This window comes from Aquarana catesbeiana, linkage group LG03 (assembly GCF_042186555.1).
Source record: "Aquarana catesbeiana isolate 2022-GZ linkage group LG03, ASM4218655v1, whole genome shotgun sequence".
In the NCBI taxonomy this organism is placed as follows: Eukaryota; Metazoa; Chordata; class Amphibia; order Anura; family Ranidae; genus Aquarana; species Aquarana catesbeiana.
This window is the reverse complement of record NC_133326.1, coordinates 442,678,122-442,698,345: the sequence shown is the minus strand read 5'-3', so window position 1 is coordinate 442,698,345 and position 20,224 is coordinate 442,678,122. Positions and strand designations below refer to the sequence as shown.

Sequence of the window (20,224 nt, the reverse complement as noted above, 5' to 3'; positions counted from 1 at the left end):
GGCAAAACCGCCCAAGAATTTTGGCGACGAGCCTACCGCCACCTTGCATCCATGCAGACGTGCAACCCTAGCCTCCCACTGGGAAGACACATCACTAATGTCCACGATGGGGTTTTCCCTTGGGTGTCCTTTCTCATTCTCGACCGTGTCCATCCTGGTATGCGGAGCGGGGATTGGAACAGGACCCTGCTCCAGCGTGAACAAAGGTGGATATTTCGCTTAAATGCAACCTCACCACCAGGCTTAAATGGGTCAATATCTTTCAAACCATTCTTAGAGGGTTTTTCCTCTGGAGGGTCGGAGTGTAAATTCACTTTTCTCCATACTACGCATATATGTGCCTTGGGGTCTTGTCGAACCTATTTTATTCCCCTAGGTCTTCCGTTTCTTCCTTTCACTTTAGTTTAATATCATTGCAATTGTAAGATAGATAGCCAATTTTTTAAGGATTGTCTTATTTTGGTCTCATTAATCATTACATACAGTTGTAATAAAAATTATGTGAACCCTTTTGGAATGATATGGATTTCTGCACAAATTGGTCATAAAATGTGGTCTGATCTTCATTCAATAGACAATCACAGTCTGCTTGACCTAATAACACACAAAGAATTAAATGTTACCATGTTTTTATTGAACACACCATGTAAACATTCACAGTGCAGGTGGAAAAAGTATGTGAACCCCTAGACTAATGAGATCTCCAAGAGCTAATTGGAGTGTGGTGTCGGCCAACTGGAGTCCAATCAATAAGATGAGATTGGAGGTGTTGGTTACAGCTGCCCTGCCCTATAAAAAACACACACCAGTTCTGGGTTTGCTTTTCACAAGAACCATTGCCTGATGTGAATGATGCCTCGCACAAAAGAGCTCTCAGAGGACCTACGATTAAGAATTGTTGACTTGCATAAAACTGGAAAGGGTTATAACAGTATCTCCAAAAGCCTTGCTGTTCATCAGTCCACAGTAAGACAAATTGTCTATAAATGGAGAAAGTTCAGCACTGCTGCTACTCTCCCTAGGAGTGGGCTTTGTTGCCTTATGGGTTTATGTGAAATCTCCATTAATCACTGTAAAATATTGCAAATAGAAATATATTTCAGTTAGAGGGAAATATATTTAAAATACTGAGTGTTGTGTTGGTGTTATTGTAATTAGTTCAACTTCAAAGGTTGGCCTTTTGTTCTCCCTGATAACATCTTCCCTGGGTAGTAAACAACAGCCTTCTTTGACTCATCCAATCAGGCTGTGCCCAATATACATTTACTAGGTACAGTGACCAATTAGGGAGAATTAAATTAGCAACACTACAGAAAGGGGGGGATATAATGCTTTGTGACCAAGCTAACTCACTCTTTGGTGTGGGAACAGACAGCAGTCACCATGGGCTGACCTGAAGTTAACAGGTAATCTAATATACTTGTATTTTATACTGTACTGTAAATATGGGTGTCGTGGGTAATTTGTAAATACCATGTAAGCCAGGAGACCTACACTGTACATTGAGTTGTAAATACTGTCTGGTGTGTACTTTGTATAGATTATGTAACCCTATAAATAAATGTGTATTGCGGAACGAACTACCTCTTTGTTGTAAGATCTCTCAGATCTAGATATGTATATGTCCATACTACTACAATGATTGAGGTGTATGCACAAAATACAGAACTAGTCAACAAATGGCGACCGGGGAAGGGACAGAAAAATTTGGTGGTCTCTTTCAGCAATATGTCAAGGGGTTGCAATATCTACAAAAGGCACACTTTGAAAGAGTTTTTCATTTGAATGCTAAAAATGAACATTGGGTGCTCTATGTGCTCGATATAGAAATGGCTATAAGAAATAGCTGTGTTCTACAGTGTGTAATTAATAGGGAGCCTACGAGGAACACATAACTTTTGTTAAAAGCTAAATATAATATAGAATTGGTACATGAAGAGTCCAGATGCATTAGAAGGAGATGAAAAGAGCTGTTGCCCAATGTTTCTATGCATGAAGATTCAGTCTATTTAAAACATTTTTGAAAGATGTTTCCTGTATGTATGCATATCAACAGGAATTGAGAGCACAGCACAAAAGATAGATAGGGAGGACAGACAGTCTTTAGAAAATGTGCTACTTGTAGCTAACAATATTGGCAAACTATTGCCAGGAGTGCACATAACATTTCATGCAGATATTGTCTTGCAACGATGTAAATTGCCGGGAGTTGCCAACTCCAGAGATCAGGTTAAAGTTTTACAATTAACAGTTAACTTAGACACATGGTCTTCCCTACCAGACCATGTTAAAGAAGGAAGAACAGATTACAATGAAACTGTAGATGAATTGCTAAAAATAATATATCCCTTTGACCTAGGCTTAAAAGCAGCGTATAGAACAAAACAGGAAAATAATGAGAATCCACTTGTTTATGCAAACAGGCTATGGTCAGCTTACTATGTAGGCAAACGGAGAAACGTACACAGAGAGGACCCAGAGTACAAAACCCTCCTAATAGCTAATGCCCATCCAAAATTTAAAATTAAATGTGGATTTTTTTTATAACTCCTCTTAAAGATTCATATCAATGCATCATAGACTGTATGCACAATTTTTTTCATGTAGCCAGAAGGTCTAATTCTGTGAAATCAAAGATTTATCACCAGAGTACAAACAACAAAACCTGTTTAGCAAGTCACACTACAGGAGAATTTGCCACCTTTTCAAACAGAAAGAGGCACCATTACAATTACAATGCCGCCAAAGATAAGATCTATAGGCATGGTCCCCCCAGGTACTAGTCAAAGGCAAATAGCCTCATGCTCCCCTTTGAATGTAAATTCCATGGAAAGCGATCTCAGATTACAGCACAGGAGATCAGTTCTGAAAGAGGTTAAGTTAATTAGCACAATTACCTCTCTTGAAAATGAGATTGAACTACTGAAGTCGCATATTCATAATTGGGAAAATACCAATAAAATAATGGAAACATCACAACATGTTCTTAAGGTAAAATATGAAGCATGCCATGCAGATGTGGTACAGTGTAGGAAAGAACTGAAAAAAATAAAACAATCTTTTGATCAAATTGTTAAGGTCCCACAGAAAACCATTTGTTCCATTCAAACAGAAAGTACTGGAGGGGGACCCAACCTATCTATGCTATCTTCTAGGACTTCACCTTACTGGGAACAAACCTTAAATATAAGCAATGTAGAAACAGCAAAAGAAATAGCAGATCTAATGTGTCATTCAGATGTCTATGATCTGAGTCATTTGTTTTCACCAGATCCAAAGGTGAATGTCAGTGAACATATACCAATGTAAATATGTAAATGTAACAATGTGGCAGTGTTTGTTTTCTTTGTGTGAAAGAAAGGGAAAAGGGTAATAACTTTTGTCTAAGTTATATTTTCCAGGTGCAGGGAGCTCATGAAAAAGTATTTACATATTTATTTATTTCAGGTACTTATATAGCGCCGTCAATTTACGCAGCACTTTACATATACATTGTACAGTCACATCAGTCCCTACCCTCAAGGAGCTTACAATCTACGGTCCCTAACTCACATTCATACATACTAGGGACAATTTAGACAGGATCCAATTAACCTACCAGCATGTCTTTGAGGTGTGGAAGGAAACCGGAGTACCCGGAGGAAACCCACACAGGCACAGGGAGAACATGCAAACTCCAGGCAGGTAGTGTCGTGGGTGGGATTCGAACCAGCGACCCTTCTTACTGCTAGGTGAAAGTGTTATCCACTGCACCACTGTGCCACCCATATTAATCAGGTGTATCAATATAGATGTATTTATACATAAATACATACACCTAAGGTAATGTATATTAGGCTAGGTATTCAAACATGGTTATTAGTAATACAGGTGTTTATCTTCCCCAAAGGATCAGAAGACTGCCATAAATATTCAAAGGTATAGGGTACAAGTAGTGTTTAGTACAGAAGCTTACTCTTGCTTCATTTTATTTATTTTTTTTATTTATTTGTTTTTGGTTGGTGTTCTTAGTTTTTGTTTTTGTTTTGTTTCCTTTCTCCTGTTTGCGTAAACACATAACAATTCATTTGCTATTTATCAAAGCTCTATCCAGAATGTATGGGTTCAATCTAAATGAATGTGTGTGTCTGAGTGATGGAATGCTTGGGTATGAACTGTCCATGTGTAAAGAAAGATTTTTTTTTTTTGTAGGGGTATACTCACCATTGTTTTTATGGCCATCAATAAGTGTGATCACACTAATGCGCATGCTTTGTACTGTTTATGATTATTTTATTATTTATTTTTTTTCGTTTGTAATGAGCTCAATACTGGTACCAGTTTAAATTAATACTTTTTTTTTTTTTTTTGGTTTACACGTATTCGCGAATAAAAAACCTGTGCACAGATATGAGATCTCGATCCCTATGACTCTGAGAAACTGTAGGGATATTTTATTTTTTTCCTTTCCTGTGGCTTAGAGTGAAGTTTCATTCACTCTGATACGTGGAAAATACATAACAATGCATTGCTTTGCACCTTGTGGCATCTTATGGATTCAGTAGGTCTTGTGTTTTGTTTTTCCCTCCAAATTGACGCATGTGCTGTTAATATGTGTAAAGGTTTTATGTCTACATGTTGTCTTCTTAAACTTTAAGTAATTACAAACACACCAGGTTTTCCTATAACTTTTTGTTTGTCAGAGTACAGATATGTGGGTGTGTCTGTACATTTTTGACTGTACTTACTGTGGATGGACGCATTATCTCAGCTGGAAGTCTGTTCCAATCATTCACTACTAGTTTAGTCCATTATGAACCTCTCAGAAAGGTACAGTGAGGTGTTATTAATGTTTATTTTTTTAGTTTTGTATTTTAGGAGAAAGAAACAGACAAGGACGGATGATTGGACCCAGACTGGGCAAAGTAATTTGAAACACAGAGGACCTTAAAACATAATTTTTATGTTTGTTTTAAGGAGAAGCCTTGAAGCTAATTAATTGCAGTCAGGCCCAACTAAATTCTAAAAAGAAAAAAAAACTTAAACTTTTTTTTTTTTTTAAACAGAGATCCTGCTCTCTGTAATACAAGTTCTTGTGGCCTGCTTGACTTGCAAATGGATTTGCACTGAGAGTCAATTAATATGTTAATCACCACCGACAGAGGGTGTTGCCTTTTGAATAGCTACAATGTTTGAAGGCAGTTTCAATGGGTTTTTTTTTTTTTGACAGAATACAGATTCAATTTTTTTTTAATTTGTTAAATTTTTTGTTTTTTTTTTCTCTCATTTTTATTTTATTTCTTAACGGTAACTTTTTTTTTGTTTACAAAAAAACAAAGGGGGGAAGAAAGATTTTTAATTCTTTCTTTTAATGTGTACTATTTTTCCTTCTTTCCTATATTACCTCTATTTTTTTTTTTTTTTTGATGATTCTTGAGTTTGGTTTCACTAGGGTGAAATAAAAAAAAAGAGGGGAGTAGGGGGAACATTATATGGAGAACATTTAAAATGGTTAGAAATGTTGATATAGTATATTAAAGCTTCCCTATAGCATTTTGGGGATGGGACAAAGTTCCAACAGTTTTTTTTTCTCCTCTTTCGACATTGGATAATTGTTTTATATAAATGTATGTCATGGTAGCTATTACCAACTATGACAGTAACACCTGGTCATGTGACTATTTTTTTTGTATATGTGACATACAATCCTCTCTACAGTTCTAATATTGAGCAGTCATCATATGTGGTCATTGATCAATTTTTTTTGTTGGTCAGTTTTCTTTTTTGTGCCATAACTAAGTTCAAAGAGCATTGCGTGAATATCACATAGATATACTGGGACTGGTGAGACTCATAGTGATTGGCAAATAGCAGGGAGTATAGTACAATTGTACTTAAGAGTAATTTAGTTTGATTGTTCCTGAAGCCACTAGTGACTGATGACATCACACTTATCCGTATTCTGAAATCAAGTTATTTTTGTCTGCGTAGGTGACACTGCCTAATCTGCACTGAGAACTCTTAAAGTGATGACCTCTTCCGTAGCCTGCTAAAGGCAGGACTCATACAGTAGCTACACACGGTAGCCAAGGACGGAGCTATATGCCCAAAGGTTTGGCACCAGCCAAGGTTGAACTGAACCCAGTTTCAGTAAAAGGAGTTAGTGGTGAGTTGCGATAGCAACAAAATTTCCCTGAACACGTCAAGAGTCATACACACACACACAATGTGGTATTCCACAGAAGGTGGGGCAGAGCTACTTGCAGGCATATGATAATGGAGGAAGAAAGATGGGGGGATGAAAATCAGACACCTGGCTGAAGGGCGTAACCATTCAAATTGTTACACATGTCACTGAGAAAGTGGTCTCATTACTATGTCGCAGTATATCTATGGCAATTCTAATCAAAGGTCCTTATGGCTCAGACTTACCAGACAAGCATTCAGTTAAATGCATATGTCTTAAATGTACTTGTGTTTTTCTTTCTCTACCTTTGTCCACATTAATAAAGTATAATCTTAGAAAGCCAGGAAAGCTGGTCCCCAGGCCATTATTGTATGCTGTATCCAATTGGAATCACCCGGGAAGGCCGTCCCAGAAGCAAGGGCAACAGGACCAGATTCGCATTATGGACTTTCGTACTGTTATTATTGGACTGTTGAGAACAAGGATCCTCATGTTTTTTTTTGTTTTTTCTTCTTCTTCTTGTTTTGTTTTGGGGCTGTTTCTCCTGATTTTTATTATGGACTTATGACATCCAGAACAAGTAATGACTACCGATACTGGGATCCAGAAATGTGAACTGTAGGGATGGAGAGTTTAAAAGTTTTTTTCTCTTCTCAAAGAGTTTTATTTCATTTCAGAGGACAAAGCCAAACATGCCAGATATTGAAGGAGATTGCACATAAACCATTATTCTAGGTGTGGCCGAGTCTCATATTTTCAACTGGCCACAAGGGGCCATCTGTTGCCTTATGGGTTTATGTGAAATCTCCATTAATCGCTGTAAAATATTGCAATTAGAAATATATTTCAGTTAGAGGGAAATATATTTAAAATACTGAGTGTTGTGTTGGTGTTATTGTAATTAGTTCAACTTCAAAGGTTTGCCTTTTGTTCTCCCTGATAACATCTTCCCTGGGTAGTAACAGATTTCTTTGACTCATCCAATCAGGCTGTGCCCAATATACATTTACTAGGTACAGTAACCAATTAGGGAGAATTATATTAGCCACACTACAGAAAGGAGGGGGGGATATAATGCTTTGTGACCAAGCTAACTCACTCTTTGGTGTGGGAACAGACAGCAGTCACCATGGGCTGACCTGAAGTTAACAGGTAATCTATTTTATACTATACTGTAAATATGGGTGTCGTGGGTAATTTGTAAATACCATGTAAGCCAGGAGACCTACACTGTACATTGTGTTGTAAATACTGTCTGGTGTGTACTTTGTATAGATTATGTAACCCTATTAATAAATGTGTATTGCGGAACGAACTACCTCTTTGTTGTAAGATCTCTCAGATCTAGATATGTATATGTCCATACTACTACAATGATTGAGGTGTATGCACAAAATACAGAACTAGTCAACAGCGTTCTGTGAAGATGACTGTAAGAGCACAGCGCAGACTGCTTAATGAGGTGAAGAAGAATACTAGAGTGTCAGCTAAAGACTTACAAAAGTCTCTGGCATATGCTAACATCCCTGTTAGCGAATCTACGATACATAAAACACTAAACAAGAATGGATTTCATGAGATGATACCACAGAGGAAGCCACTGCTGTCCAAAAAAAACATTGCTGCACATTTACAGTTTGCACAAGAGCACCTGGATGTTCCACAGCAGTACTGGCAAAATATTCTGTGGACAGATGAAACCAAAGTTGAGTTGCTTGGAAGAAACACACAACACTATGTGTGGAGAAAAAGAGGCACAGCACACCAACATCAAAACCTCATCCCAACTGTGAAGTATGGTGGTGAGGGCATCATGGTTTGGGGCTGTTTTGCTGCGTCAGAGCCTGGACGGATTGCTATCATCGAAGGAAAAATGAATTCCCAAGTTTATCAAGACATTTTGCAGGAGAACTTAAGGCCGTCTGTCCACCAGCTGAAGCTCAACAGAAGATGGGTGTTGCAACAAGACAACGATCCAAAGCATAGAAGTAAATCAACAACAGAATAGCTTAAACAGAAGAAAATACATCTTCTGGAGTTGCCCAGTCAGAGTCCTGACCTCAACCCGATTGAGATGCTGTGGCATGACCTCAAGAAAGCGATTCACACCAGACATCCCAAGAATATTGCTGAACTGAAACAGTTCTGTAAAGAGGAATGGTCAAGAATTACTCCTGACTGTTGTGCAACTACAGGAAATGTTTGGTTGAAGTTATTGCTGCCAAAGGAGGTTCAACCAGTTATTAAATCCAATCTAACCTTGATCGTTGGATCAAGTGTGGATTATTCCATATCTATGGGCACTTTAATTGATTAATTTCTTTATTCAACTTGGACTGGCCGTAGGTTGCATGGGACTGTGAATTATTTATTATTTTAGACTTTCAGCCCACTTTAAAGTGGTTCTAAAGGGAGAAGTTTTTTTAATTGCAATGCATTCTATGCATTAAGATGAAAAACCTTACCTGAGCCCCATCTAGATCCAGCGATGTTGCACGAGAGACTCGACTATCCAGGATTCTTCCTCCTCTTTGGCTGAGAGAACAGCAGTGCACCATCGGGTCCCACTGCTGTCAAAGTCAGTGAGCCAATGAGAAAAGAGAGGGGGCGGAGCTTAGCCGCAGCTCCGTGTCTGAAAGGCCACACAGAGCAGTGGTTCGGCTCGGGTGCCCCCATAGCAAGCTGATTGTTGTGGGGGCACTTGGCAGGAGCCAGGAGTGCCGATGGAGGACCGAAGAAAAGGAGGATCTGGGCTTCTTTGTGCAAAATCACTGCACAGAACAGGTAAGTATAACATGTTTGTTGTTTAAAAAAAGAAAAAAGAATAGACTTTAATACCACTTTAAGCAGTAAATAATGCAAAAAGTCTGATGCTGAATTGACAGCAAGTATACAAAACACATGCTATTAGTGACAGACGTACAAAGCACAGAATTGTGTTAAATTATTTCAATGTGTTCATCCCAGAATAAACAGACATGCTTTTTTTATTTTTTAATGACAAGTGTTAGAATTCAAAGAAATATAAAAAAAAGTAACTACCAAAGAAGAGGACCACGTACTGTACATATGCCAAGGGGAAGGAAAAAGGTTAAAAGAAAGTAAGGAACAACTAAACTGATAAAATATAAAACTATGAAGACCAACTCTACCAAAAACCGATCTTGTTGCAAAGTATCTACACCATTATGCTCAAATCTACCCACATGCTGCAACCTTTACAAGGGAAATAATGGTGTCATACTAATGAATTAGCAAAGAGATTTGTATTTGCCTATATTTGAAATAACATCAAATTTCAAGGATTTAGATTAGCTTTGAAATTTTTTTCAATTTGGTGTCAGCAAAATGTGGTTTTCCCCCCACAATTCCTTGCACAGTCTTTGACCCTGGTCAGCAGCCAATAACCTTGTGGGAACTGGATTATAGAGTCCCTCACTATATTATAAGGGAGAGGTGGAGGATTTGAGATCAGTCATAATTAAACTATGTCTCAATTGTGTGAATTGCAGTAGTTGTGCATTCCCTTTTTGTGCTCGCCTCTGTGCTCAAGAGCTTTCATTTTTAGTTTAGTTATAGTTTAGTTATATAGTTTATATTATGTGTTGATGATTTGTTTTTTTTACATTTGGGGGTCACTGAGCTGTAGCAGCCACGCTCTGAGGAAATATTATTAAAACCCTTAGGCCCCATTCACACCTGAGCATTTTTGAGCTTGTAAAATGCTCAGCTCTGAAGCTTCAAAATGCTCAACAAGCAAAATCCTATTCATTTCAATGGCCCCTGTTCACATATGAGCGTCCCGTCGCCTGAAGCAAAACGCCCCGAAGCTGAAAAAAGTACAGGAGCTTCTTTTTGGCAGATTACAAGCGTTTTTGACCCCATAGACTTCAATAGAAACACCTGACTTGAGCAGAAAAGCACTTGTAAAACACTCAAATAGCAGCCCTTCACCCATAATTTCCTCTCCTCTAACTAGTGCTTTTATTGGCTAAACAAAAATGGCTGAAGCTGTAAAACACTTGTAATACACTTCTAAAACGCTTTAAAAAGCTTGTAAAAAGCTGGGAAAAAAGCTTAAAAAAAGCCTGAAAAATGCCAGTAAATCGATACGCTCAGGTGTGAATGGAGCCTTATTCCCCTTTTACTGGCAGCAGGATAGTTTAAAATAATTGGGAATTTTCCTGCTCCCCCCATCTTAACAATCTATTCAAGTATAACTATATGCCTTTATTAAACAACATCAAAACAGACCTGCGATGCTGGTCCTTGCTTTCTCACTCATGGTTAGGGAAAATTAATATTATAAAAATGAATATGAATATAATTATTCTACCACAAGTCCTCTTTGTTTTTCTAATGATACCATTGGGTGTGCCTATGGGGTCCTTTTCTATTCTCCAGACTTTAATCTCCCACTACATCTGTAAAGGGAAAACATCCTAGACTGTCTAGGTCAGTCCTATACAAGTCTAAAAGATCAGGGGGCCTGCCCCTCCCAAATTTTAAAATGTATTATCATGCAATAGCTTCAACTAGGTTGTCTGGTTGGAAATATGTGGGCAAAGCTCTAGGTACACCTGGAATCTACCCTGAGTGGTCCACTGCTCCATGGATCCCACGTTCATCCAAAGCCAGGGCTTCTTCTACCTCATCCATAACCACTTCTACGCTGGATATATGGGACAAACGTCCCTCATGAAACTACAATTCAACTTTGATGCCTCTGCTGAACCACTGCTTTTTCCTACCTTGCTCAATGGATCCAGGCTTCAAATTCTGGCACCCAGAGGGCCCCCTCCTTCTACACCATGTTCTCCACAACCAATCTGTTAAACCTCTACAATCCATTTTGGGACCAGGACAGCTACCTTCATGAACAAATGGAGATATACCCAGCTAACGCAATTTCTATGTTCCTTACCACGTCCACTTCGTGACCTACAGGATTTAAACCCTATTGAAGCACTCTTAAGCACGAAAGCAGTTCTACAAGACTCTCATCTCTATGCAGTGGCCTCAATTCCTGCAATATCTTACTAAGTGGGAAGCTGGCCTTCATTCTTCCCTCACTGATACACAGAAAGACAAAATTGTGCAACTGCTCTTCTTTATCATCTAAAGTGGCGGAAGCTAATTATAAACTCCTCATCTGATGACATTATACACCCACAAAGCTCTACATGATGTTTCCCTCCCACTCTCCTTTATGCTTGAGAAACCGTGGAAAAATATCTACCTATATATAGCTCATGTTTGGTGTGAATGCTCGCTAACTCATCCATTTTGGCAAGGAGTATTAAAACTTATAAACCTGATCCTGGGTCATGTTATACCTTCCAATCCCTGGACCATATTGTTTCACTGTACTTATGAACCAGTCGGCTCGTATAAACGATCCATCACCCATCATTTTCTAAATGCAGCTAAGTCCCTCATTCCCACCTTGTAGGGCCAACCAACAACTCCATCTTTGTTGCAATGGCTACTTAAAGTGAATGACATTTGCCTCTTAGAGGAATTAACATGTATCTCAAAGGGGGATTATTGATCGGCACTACAAAATATGGGCCAAATTTAAATTTTCTGCAGCATATAAGGAAATTATTTCAGAATCTTCAGACTCTTTACTGTATAGTTACTAATAGGCTCTTCTATGTTAAGTCATGTAACTAAGGTCTAATCCACCTCATATCAGCTTTTACTCCCCTTTCCCATCCATAACCTTTATCTTCCCCTCTCCCCCACTCTTCACTCTTTTTTTCTTTTTCCCACTATAGTCTCCAGCCTTCCTCCTCCTCTCTTCTAAACAGTGAAGTACTGTTCATCCTTCTATCTTTTTTTTTTTTGACCCAAACCCAGGCACCGTCCTAAGCTTCCTAAGATATCTTTAGATTTAGTGATCCTGCTGGTTCTTGGGGATTTCATTGTTCCTGTACCGCTTTCTTTTCTTATAGCATACTATCTATGCTTCATCTCTTGTGATTCTTGAGACCTTCCACTGTGTATTATGAAAGTGCAAAAGGTAAACTTTCCATATGCTTTGTATGTGCTAATTGTTTTCCAATAAACAGTTATTAAACAAAAATCAAACCTACCAGACATTGTAAAGCGTTACAACTGAAAATACTGCTAAGCGATGGGACCCACACTGGAGAATGAAACAGCATGTGGGAGAGTAAACTGTATCTCCATAGTTCTGAGCAGCAAGCAGGTTTAACCAATTTTTTTTTTATTCTGCAAAGATCTGCATTTTTTCAGACTCTTAATGCAGCATATATCCAGCATACTCAAAGCCATGCAGAACCCCCTGCCCAGGCATGAGCCCTTATACAAAATCTTTCTGTGGCTTCCCATATCTGGCAATAATGCTCATGCACTAAACAAGTTAAAATCCCACTAAAGAAAATACAAACAGTAACTTAAATTCCAAATCTGAGCTTGTAATACTTCAATGCGATTTAAAACTTGTCTCAGACTAGTTACACAGTTCTTTTTGTAAAGCAGAGAGGAAAAGAGGTTGATGATGGAGCTTTATAGCCTTTTAACATGAAATTTTAACTAAGATGCTTTTAAAACTGTGTATAGAAATGGCAAAAGGGATTGTAATAAAGCCATTGGCCTTGATTCACTACTAGGTGTTAATCTTTAAAAATAACTTAGCTCAAACATATAAGAATTGAAGCCTAAAGCTTAGCACCATGTTTTCAATGCAGGACACCAAACATGAGAGTCACACTGCACTTTTTGACCATAACACTCACACAGGCTATTTGAATATGCATACAAACACTCTTGATTTTCTTTGGCAAACAAATACTGTATTTCCTGTTTGATGAAGGGAGAACCCTGTAAAAAAAACAAAACTATGTTTTGTGGTAACCTGCATTTTACTGCGATGGATAGGGTATATACAATATGCATTGAGTTCACCTAGAAATCATTTAGAATGGCATTCCACTGTACAAATACATTAACACATCTGGGCTACAATGGACCACTAGGTACATGACGAGCATGGTCTTTAGCGGAGTTGCCAAAAACAGTGCAAGTGCCTTTTTTATGCATTACAGTGCTTCAACAACCTACAGCTTGGTCCCCCTTTTCCTTGTTACCCTTTTAACTGAAAGGGAATATGTCCCTCTAAGTATTCAGGGTAAAGTGAGGGGTTCACTCAATATGTCAAACCCCACCTACCAATACAGTGGCGGCTGGGGCTCAATATTTTGGGGGGACGGCAAACCAACACCCTGTGGGAGATTGACGAGAATGCGGCGGCGATCAGAGGCCTCCTTACCTTAGGAAGGAGGCAGATCAGGCAGAAATGGATCTGGGCTGCAGCTCCTCGCTCTGGTGCAATCGCTTCTCCTCCAGGCCGAACAAGAAGTGGGTCCTGACTGAGACCCGATTGGCCGGGAGTCCTAAGACTCCCTGGAAAATCGGGTCTCAGGAACTGCTTCATGATTGACTGGGAGGAGATTCAGGAAGACAATAACAAATATTATTTAAGTAAGTGGGCCCTACCGAGCCCACCCTTTTTTGAAGCAAATTAGAGCTTCAGGCTCTAATCATGTGCTTAAAAAAAAACATTAAAATCCCCCTGCATGTAGATTAGATGTAGATTACATTTAACCTATATGTAAGGTACATGTTGTAAGGTTTACTCCAAATTGGAGCTCTGGCTGAGGGTTTAGGCATCAGCGTAGTCAGGCAGGCCGGGTCAGCAACAAGTCTTGGCAGCATGGTACAAAATTAGGATCAAAAAGAGTAGTCAGAAGCAGGCAAGGGTCATACACAGACTGGCAAAGGATTGCAGAATCTTCAAGCAAAAGCATAGTCAGAGAATTAGGCAAAAGTCCAGAATCCAATAGTTTAGCAGGAAAGCATACACCCAGGGAATTAATCCACGCAAACAGGCCCAGAGAACAGCGTGTCCATCTATTTAAAGGCTGAGCTGATTGCAGATTGACTGCAGCTGAAAGGCGAGTAAATAGAGCTGCAGGACCAGGTTCAAAACCGCAAAGACACATGACACTATGATCACAGCACTTGACTGTATGGGCCCACTCCTGGCCTCCAGATAGGGTTCTCCCAGCACTTTGGGCTCTCCCATTTTTCAAGAACACAGGACTCCCTCCAGCCCCCTCTGTGGATTTACTAGTTACTTGTGCTTTCTTGGTCTCTTCGGACCTGCATATCTGTCCTGATTTTCCCAGTCCTATGGGCAAGAAGTCCCCCCAACATGGGGTTTGGTCTCCCGAAAATGTCACCCCTCCTGGCTGGAGAACACTGCCATCTCCACACAAAGGCTTTGTGGCCAAATGGCAGCAACTGCTTGAGTTCTAAACAGACCTGGTTTATAATGAGTGTGTGCAGCTGGAGACACACACAACCTGCAGATCTCCAGGGAAACCTGGACACAGGATTAAAGGTTCTGTCCCACCCAAGACTCTTTGGAACCTTCAAAATCCAGGCCCTGATCTAGGACTACCAAACCCAGAGAAAACTTAAAACAGTTTTCCATGCTCACAAAAGACATGGTAGAGCTTCTCAGACTGAAAATCTGAAAATCCTGTGTCATTTTATCAATGATTACATAACGTCACATAGTGGCAGGGCCTCGCACTGTCACAATAGCAATAATTTGAAAAACTGTCTCAGTCAGAGAGGTGGATAACATCATCCAATTTATGCATTTAATAAATCAAATATTCTTCCTTTTTATGTTCATTCAATTGTTTTTATAAAAAATAATCAAAATGATCAGCTATATCCTTTGTTTATTGATGTTGAAATAATTGAGGTCATTTCAACAAGAGCATCAGGGCTTGCAAAGCACTTGGGGTCAATTTATACTTAAAGTAGTAATAGTAAATGATGATTTTTTAAAAAAATTTAAATAAAAAAGAGGTTATGCTTACCTGCTTTGTGCAACAATATTCCACAGAACAGTCCCTTACCTCCTCTTTGGCAGTCCCCCACCAGTGCTGTCTGCTCCTCCTACCTCAAGGTGCCTCCTTAGCAAGCCAGGTGCTAAAGAGGCATTTGTGCACCCATGGTCTTGAGCCGGGCTGTGTGTGTCCACAGACACACACAGGGCTGATAAGCCACACATCCACTCCCTTCTCACAGGAGTGTGACTGACAGCAGCAGGAGTCTACAGCTCCCACTGCTCTCAGTGTCTGATGTGAGAACCAGGAAGTGAGAGGAGCAGTGCTGCAGCCAGGACAGTGTTGAAGTGAGAGGAGGCAGGTGTTTAGAGATCAGAGTGGGTTCTACAGGTAGTGGAGCATTTTTTACCTTGATGTAGTGAATGTATTGAGGTAAAAAAAAGTTTTGACTTTAGAATCTGTTGTGGTGTGTTCATGCACATGGTTTAACTCACGTTATGGCATGCTTTAACATGTGTTGTGTTAAGGCAGCCTATTCATTACGAACATTGGGCTCTACTGTACTATGCATTAAGATTCACAATGGATGGCTCCACAATGCACCACACAGAGTTGATGAGTTCCGACAATGCGTATCAACACATTCTTTATAGCATACATTGCCACAGTGCACAAGCTGGAATGGGCCCTGCATGTTGTTCCAACAAAGCAATCCATCCTGTCTTCCACACACACAGCTTATCATTATTTATATACACATACACATTATCTACTGTATATACATATTTCCGTGGGACAGGTGGCATTATCTAACATTTTTGATTGCCTCTCTGCTTTAAAAATAATCAGTGAGCTTGGAAGGTATTCAAAGTTTAAAATGAACCTAGAAAAATCTGAAATCCTAATCCTTTAACTTAATCCTAGCACGGAAGTGTTCTTAAAAGTTAAAATGTTATCCTTAACTTAAAATTCATAATTATTAATTGACTTGGCAAGTCACTCCCCTGTGACTTTTTAAGGTTATTTGATTTAAATTACTCAAAAATCAAAAAAAATTTCTAGGAATCTTTTTAGGATTTAAATTCTTCCTAGTACATCAATCATGTTCTGCAGTCTTTGTTCAATCTCCTTCGTTTTTTCTTTGATAATGTTCAAATCCTGACTTCAAAACATTTTTTCCTGGATAATCCGTTGGGCACTGTCACTGGTGAAATGGATTTTGGTACCACAACCTGAACATCACCTAAAATAAAAATACACACCGCGTAATAAAAATATGCAGGCATACATCTATTATCTGAATCTGTGGTGTCTGACACTGACCTGTTGTGGTGACAATCTCCACCACCTCTCCTTCCTCCACATCCTCAGGGTGTGACCTTTGTTCCCCTTCTTCAGGAGATGGTAGGGTCCCTGGTGTCATATTGTCCGAGTCTTTGCTCCCCTAGGAGAATGAAACAAAAGGTATACTTAGCACATAGATATTTGAGTCCAGAACCAGTAATATGAAACATTGCTGGGAAGTGGGGTACAATTGTCTATTTTGGCAGAGTTCAAAGCTGAAGACATGATTTTTTTCCCTTACCAAAGCTGGAATACTTACTATTTTTGGCCAAGTTTCACACATGTAGACACCCCAAGTATACACTGGAGCACTTGTGTGGGACACCCTAAAAAGTTTGTTCTTGTGTCCCACACTAGTGCTCCAGAGTCCAGATGTGTAAACAGCTGCTGAGTGTCCTCTCCTTACATTACACTGAATCAAGTTTGCAATTCATTCTAGTTTCAAACACTAGTTTCATCTAGACAACAATGTCCTAAACTTCTTTGAATACAAATTATCATGACCAAATGTAGTTAACCCTGTATCTGGCAAAAACATTGTATTTATTTGCAAACAAACAATGTTTACCACGACCAATTACTGTGTCCATGAACATGAAAGTAGCCATTTTAAACTATCCAACAGTAAAGAAAAGCACATGGCACAGCATGCAAGTAATAAGAATGGTTCATGGTTTCTGACAGGTGGTGCAGGTGCCTCAGAGCTAGGGTAAATTCATATACATAATAATATCCACAACATAAGTAAAATTAGAGAAACATCAGTCTATGAAGGATCTGCACCGTCTTGGTCTAGGGCTGCCTTTAGGCTCAAAAAGAGCACTAAGAAAAAAGCCCACTTACCAGACACTATTGAAATTTGCTGGGAGCAGCAAGAGCATTAACGTAAGTGTAAAGAACAGCATCTAGTCCCAAATGGGTACAGCAGTCCCAAATTTGAACAAGGCAAAAGTCCAAGGTAGCCAGTCATTCTAGAGGAGCTGCATCTGTATCCTGGAATGTAGGAATAGTGTACAGACCTCAGTATACAAAATAGCAGTGGCATGGTTAAGAGGCGAAAGACATGGGGGGTAAAAAGGTAGGGGACCAGGGGAGGGGGGTAGAGGTAAAGGAGAGGTTGGCATAAACCCCAGTAATGACTCCAAAATAATGCATGTTCTAGGATTTACATAAAACTGTTTACCTGAGGCAACAGACCATAGAGAGGGAACAGTGGTCTACAGAGCTGCAGTGGGAAAGGAAGAGTCTCCAGTGCTAAAAGTCAGACAAGGCACTAATCTGCTCCAGGTAAAATAGCAGCGGAGAAGATCATCCCTCGACGACCATCAGCCTGTTGGGCTACAGTATGGTCCAAGATGGTGATCAGGATTTGCTTGCTTTGCTAGCTGATAGGCTAGTGAAGAGGTTGGAGTTCCTGTTGCCCATGTAGAGTCACCTATTTCTAGTCGCTCGAGGAGATAACCTGGTGGAGGGCTCCAGGTGAAGGATGTCAAGGTGCTGTTGTATATCTGAAAGTGGGTTTGTCTCTTGCGGCCTGTAATATAGATTCTTTGGTGTGAAAGTAAAGAAACTTTATAATAATGTCTCTCGGGGGTTTAGATGTAGTCATGGTAATGCATTTTAAAGTCTAAGATAATGTTTCTAACACTGGCTGTGAAAAGCATAAGCCCTCATATTAAAGTAAGCTTGTTGATAAGGACAACAGCAGACCATGCCTGCACAATGTGTGTCTGCACAGTCCTTTGTAGACTCCAACAGGGGCAAATCTGGCATGGTGACAATGAAAGAACACAGTTGGAAGACAGTTGTCATCCCATAATAAAAAGAGAGCCCAATGCCTTAATGGTAGGATTACTATGTATTATTTTAAGTTGTTGATTTAATAAGAATGGCGTCTTCTAACATGTTAAAGCTTATTTCATAAATTTCATAAGATTAGATCTACTTTAACAGCAGCAATAGAGGGCGTGGAAGGTGGTCAGATGGTCACCAATATCCCGGGATAAGGGATTAAACAAGAAACATATAGTGCTCTCTGCTAACAAGCATTTAATCAAGATAAAAGAATTACACTTACAAAAAAGGCACTTTCAATAAGTGCCAGCATACGAGCACCTGTACATAAAATCACATGGAGATGGCCGCGGGTGACGTCATGTGACTCCTTGAGAAGGAGCAATAAGCTCAACTACTGTGTAGCACTGCAAAGGAAAAAGTCCAAACTGGCTTCTGGATTAGGGGGAAAATTACATACAAAACACATTTAAGTGAAATTGGCTAACTTTCTGATATTCGCATGTAATGTTACCTAGATAACATTGCCAGTTCATTGAATAATTATAAGGCTAGGCTTAGCGTGCTCAATAGTCAGTTATGCATATAGAAACAACCCACTCTCCAGTTTACTGATTGTCTGGCTGCTCCATGAACAGCAACACTGTAGGGGGATATTTACTAAAACTAGAGCACACAGAATCTGGCGCGGCTGTACATAGTAACCAATCAGCTTGTAGATTTTATTGTCAAAGCTTAATTGAACAAGTGGAAGTTAGAAGCCGATTGGTTACTATGTACAGCTGCATTAGATTCTGTGTTATTTAGTTTCAGTAAATCCTCCTCTGTGTTTTGCAAAAAAAGTCAAGGGAGAGGGGAGCACGCAGATGCCTTGTTTTTTAATTATTTATTTGCACTACATTCCATTTACAATGCAATCACAGAAAAACAGCCAATCTTTTAAAAAGCAGGTCACCTTTGCCTCATTCTTTCAATTATTGCTAGAACACTGAAAGCTAATGTTATCTTATCACCTAAGCTTTACATCTAGCTATATCTGCTTGTAATATTTTTTATCACCTTAACTGCTTTACCCACTAACAATCTATCACCAATTTAATCTCTGTGATAACTACAACCAGATAAAATAGTAAAGTCGCAATTATAATACATTCAAGTTAAACCATAAACAGCACATTAAGTAACTGAGAAAATGTGGAAAATCTTGTGATGGCTTGACTGATAAGGATTTTGACTTTTCATCTATAAATGTGACAATAATCTTTTGCATAGATAAACAATGTGTAAATTCAGACAATAATACAGAGTCATAAGCCAAGCCACCTGTGGGAAAAGGGGGTTACAATTTTATAGACACAAAAACCTAAGGTAATTGGATGCTCATCAAAGTCAATCTCCTTTATACTCCAACAGTTTGGTCAAGAAAGTAAAACTCAGCTTTCTGACACAACTAGGGCAGATGGATCAGTTCCCTGGTTCAAAATATTGCCATAACTGTGGTTTTATTTGTTTTATGAAAATCAAATAGTTCTTTTTGAATTCTTGCATTGGTTTTGTTATTTCTGCCTCATGAGTTAGTTTAGGGCTATCATTGTATAAAACTCATTTCACTGTTAATAGTAAAATCTTTTTATTCACTTGCCATTTTTTCTTGGAACTTGCTAGAGGATTTCACAATTTCAGAAGAGTTGCAGTAAATCTCTAGCACAGTCACAGTTCCTTCTTCCTCCTGCAACATCATAGCCCTCTCCTCTTCTGGGAGTCTCCAATTACTGTCTGTGCTTGCCTAGCTCCTCCATCCCTCCTCTCACCACCTTTTACAATCTTTTACCTAACTGCTGCGGGAGAAGCAAAGGGAATTACTAGTGTCACTTGAATAGGAGATCTGAGTCAGCTGGGGCTGCTGACCAAAATGGTGGTATCCAACTGCAGTCTAATGATCTTTTGGATGTCTACAAAAAGGAGACTTTAACAGGTAAATAACATGCATAAAACACTTTACATGTACATACTGTATAACTTTTTGGGA

The 20,224-nt window shown here is 39.2% G+C and overlaps 1 protein-coding gene across 1 annotated transcript in view; it reads right to left on the bottom strand.

Annotated features, from left to right (window-relative positions):
* Positions 1-462: 462 nt before the first annotated feature.
* The window catches only part of PCBD2 (pterin-4 alpha-carbinolamine dehydratase 2), a 696,436-nt gene continuing 676,674 nt past the window's right edge, over positions 463-20,224 (bottom strand). The window contains exons 4-5 of the mRNA XM_073620815.1: positions 16,381-16,501; positions 463-16,300 (exon numbers count right to left, since the gene is read on the bottom strand). Of these exons, the coding sequence (XP_073476916.1) occupies positions 16,209-16,300; positions 16,381-16,501 (213 nt within the window). The 3' untranslated portion in view covers positions 463-16,208. The remainder of the gene's footprint in view (positions 16,301-16,380; positions 16,502-20,224) is intronic.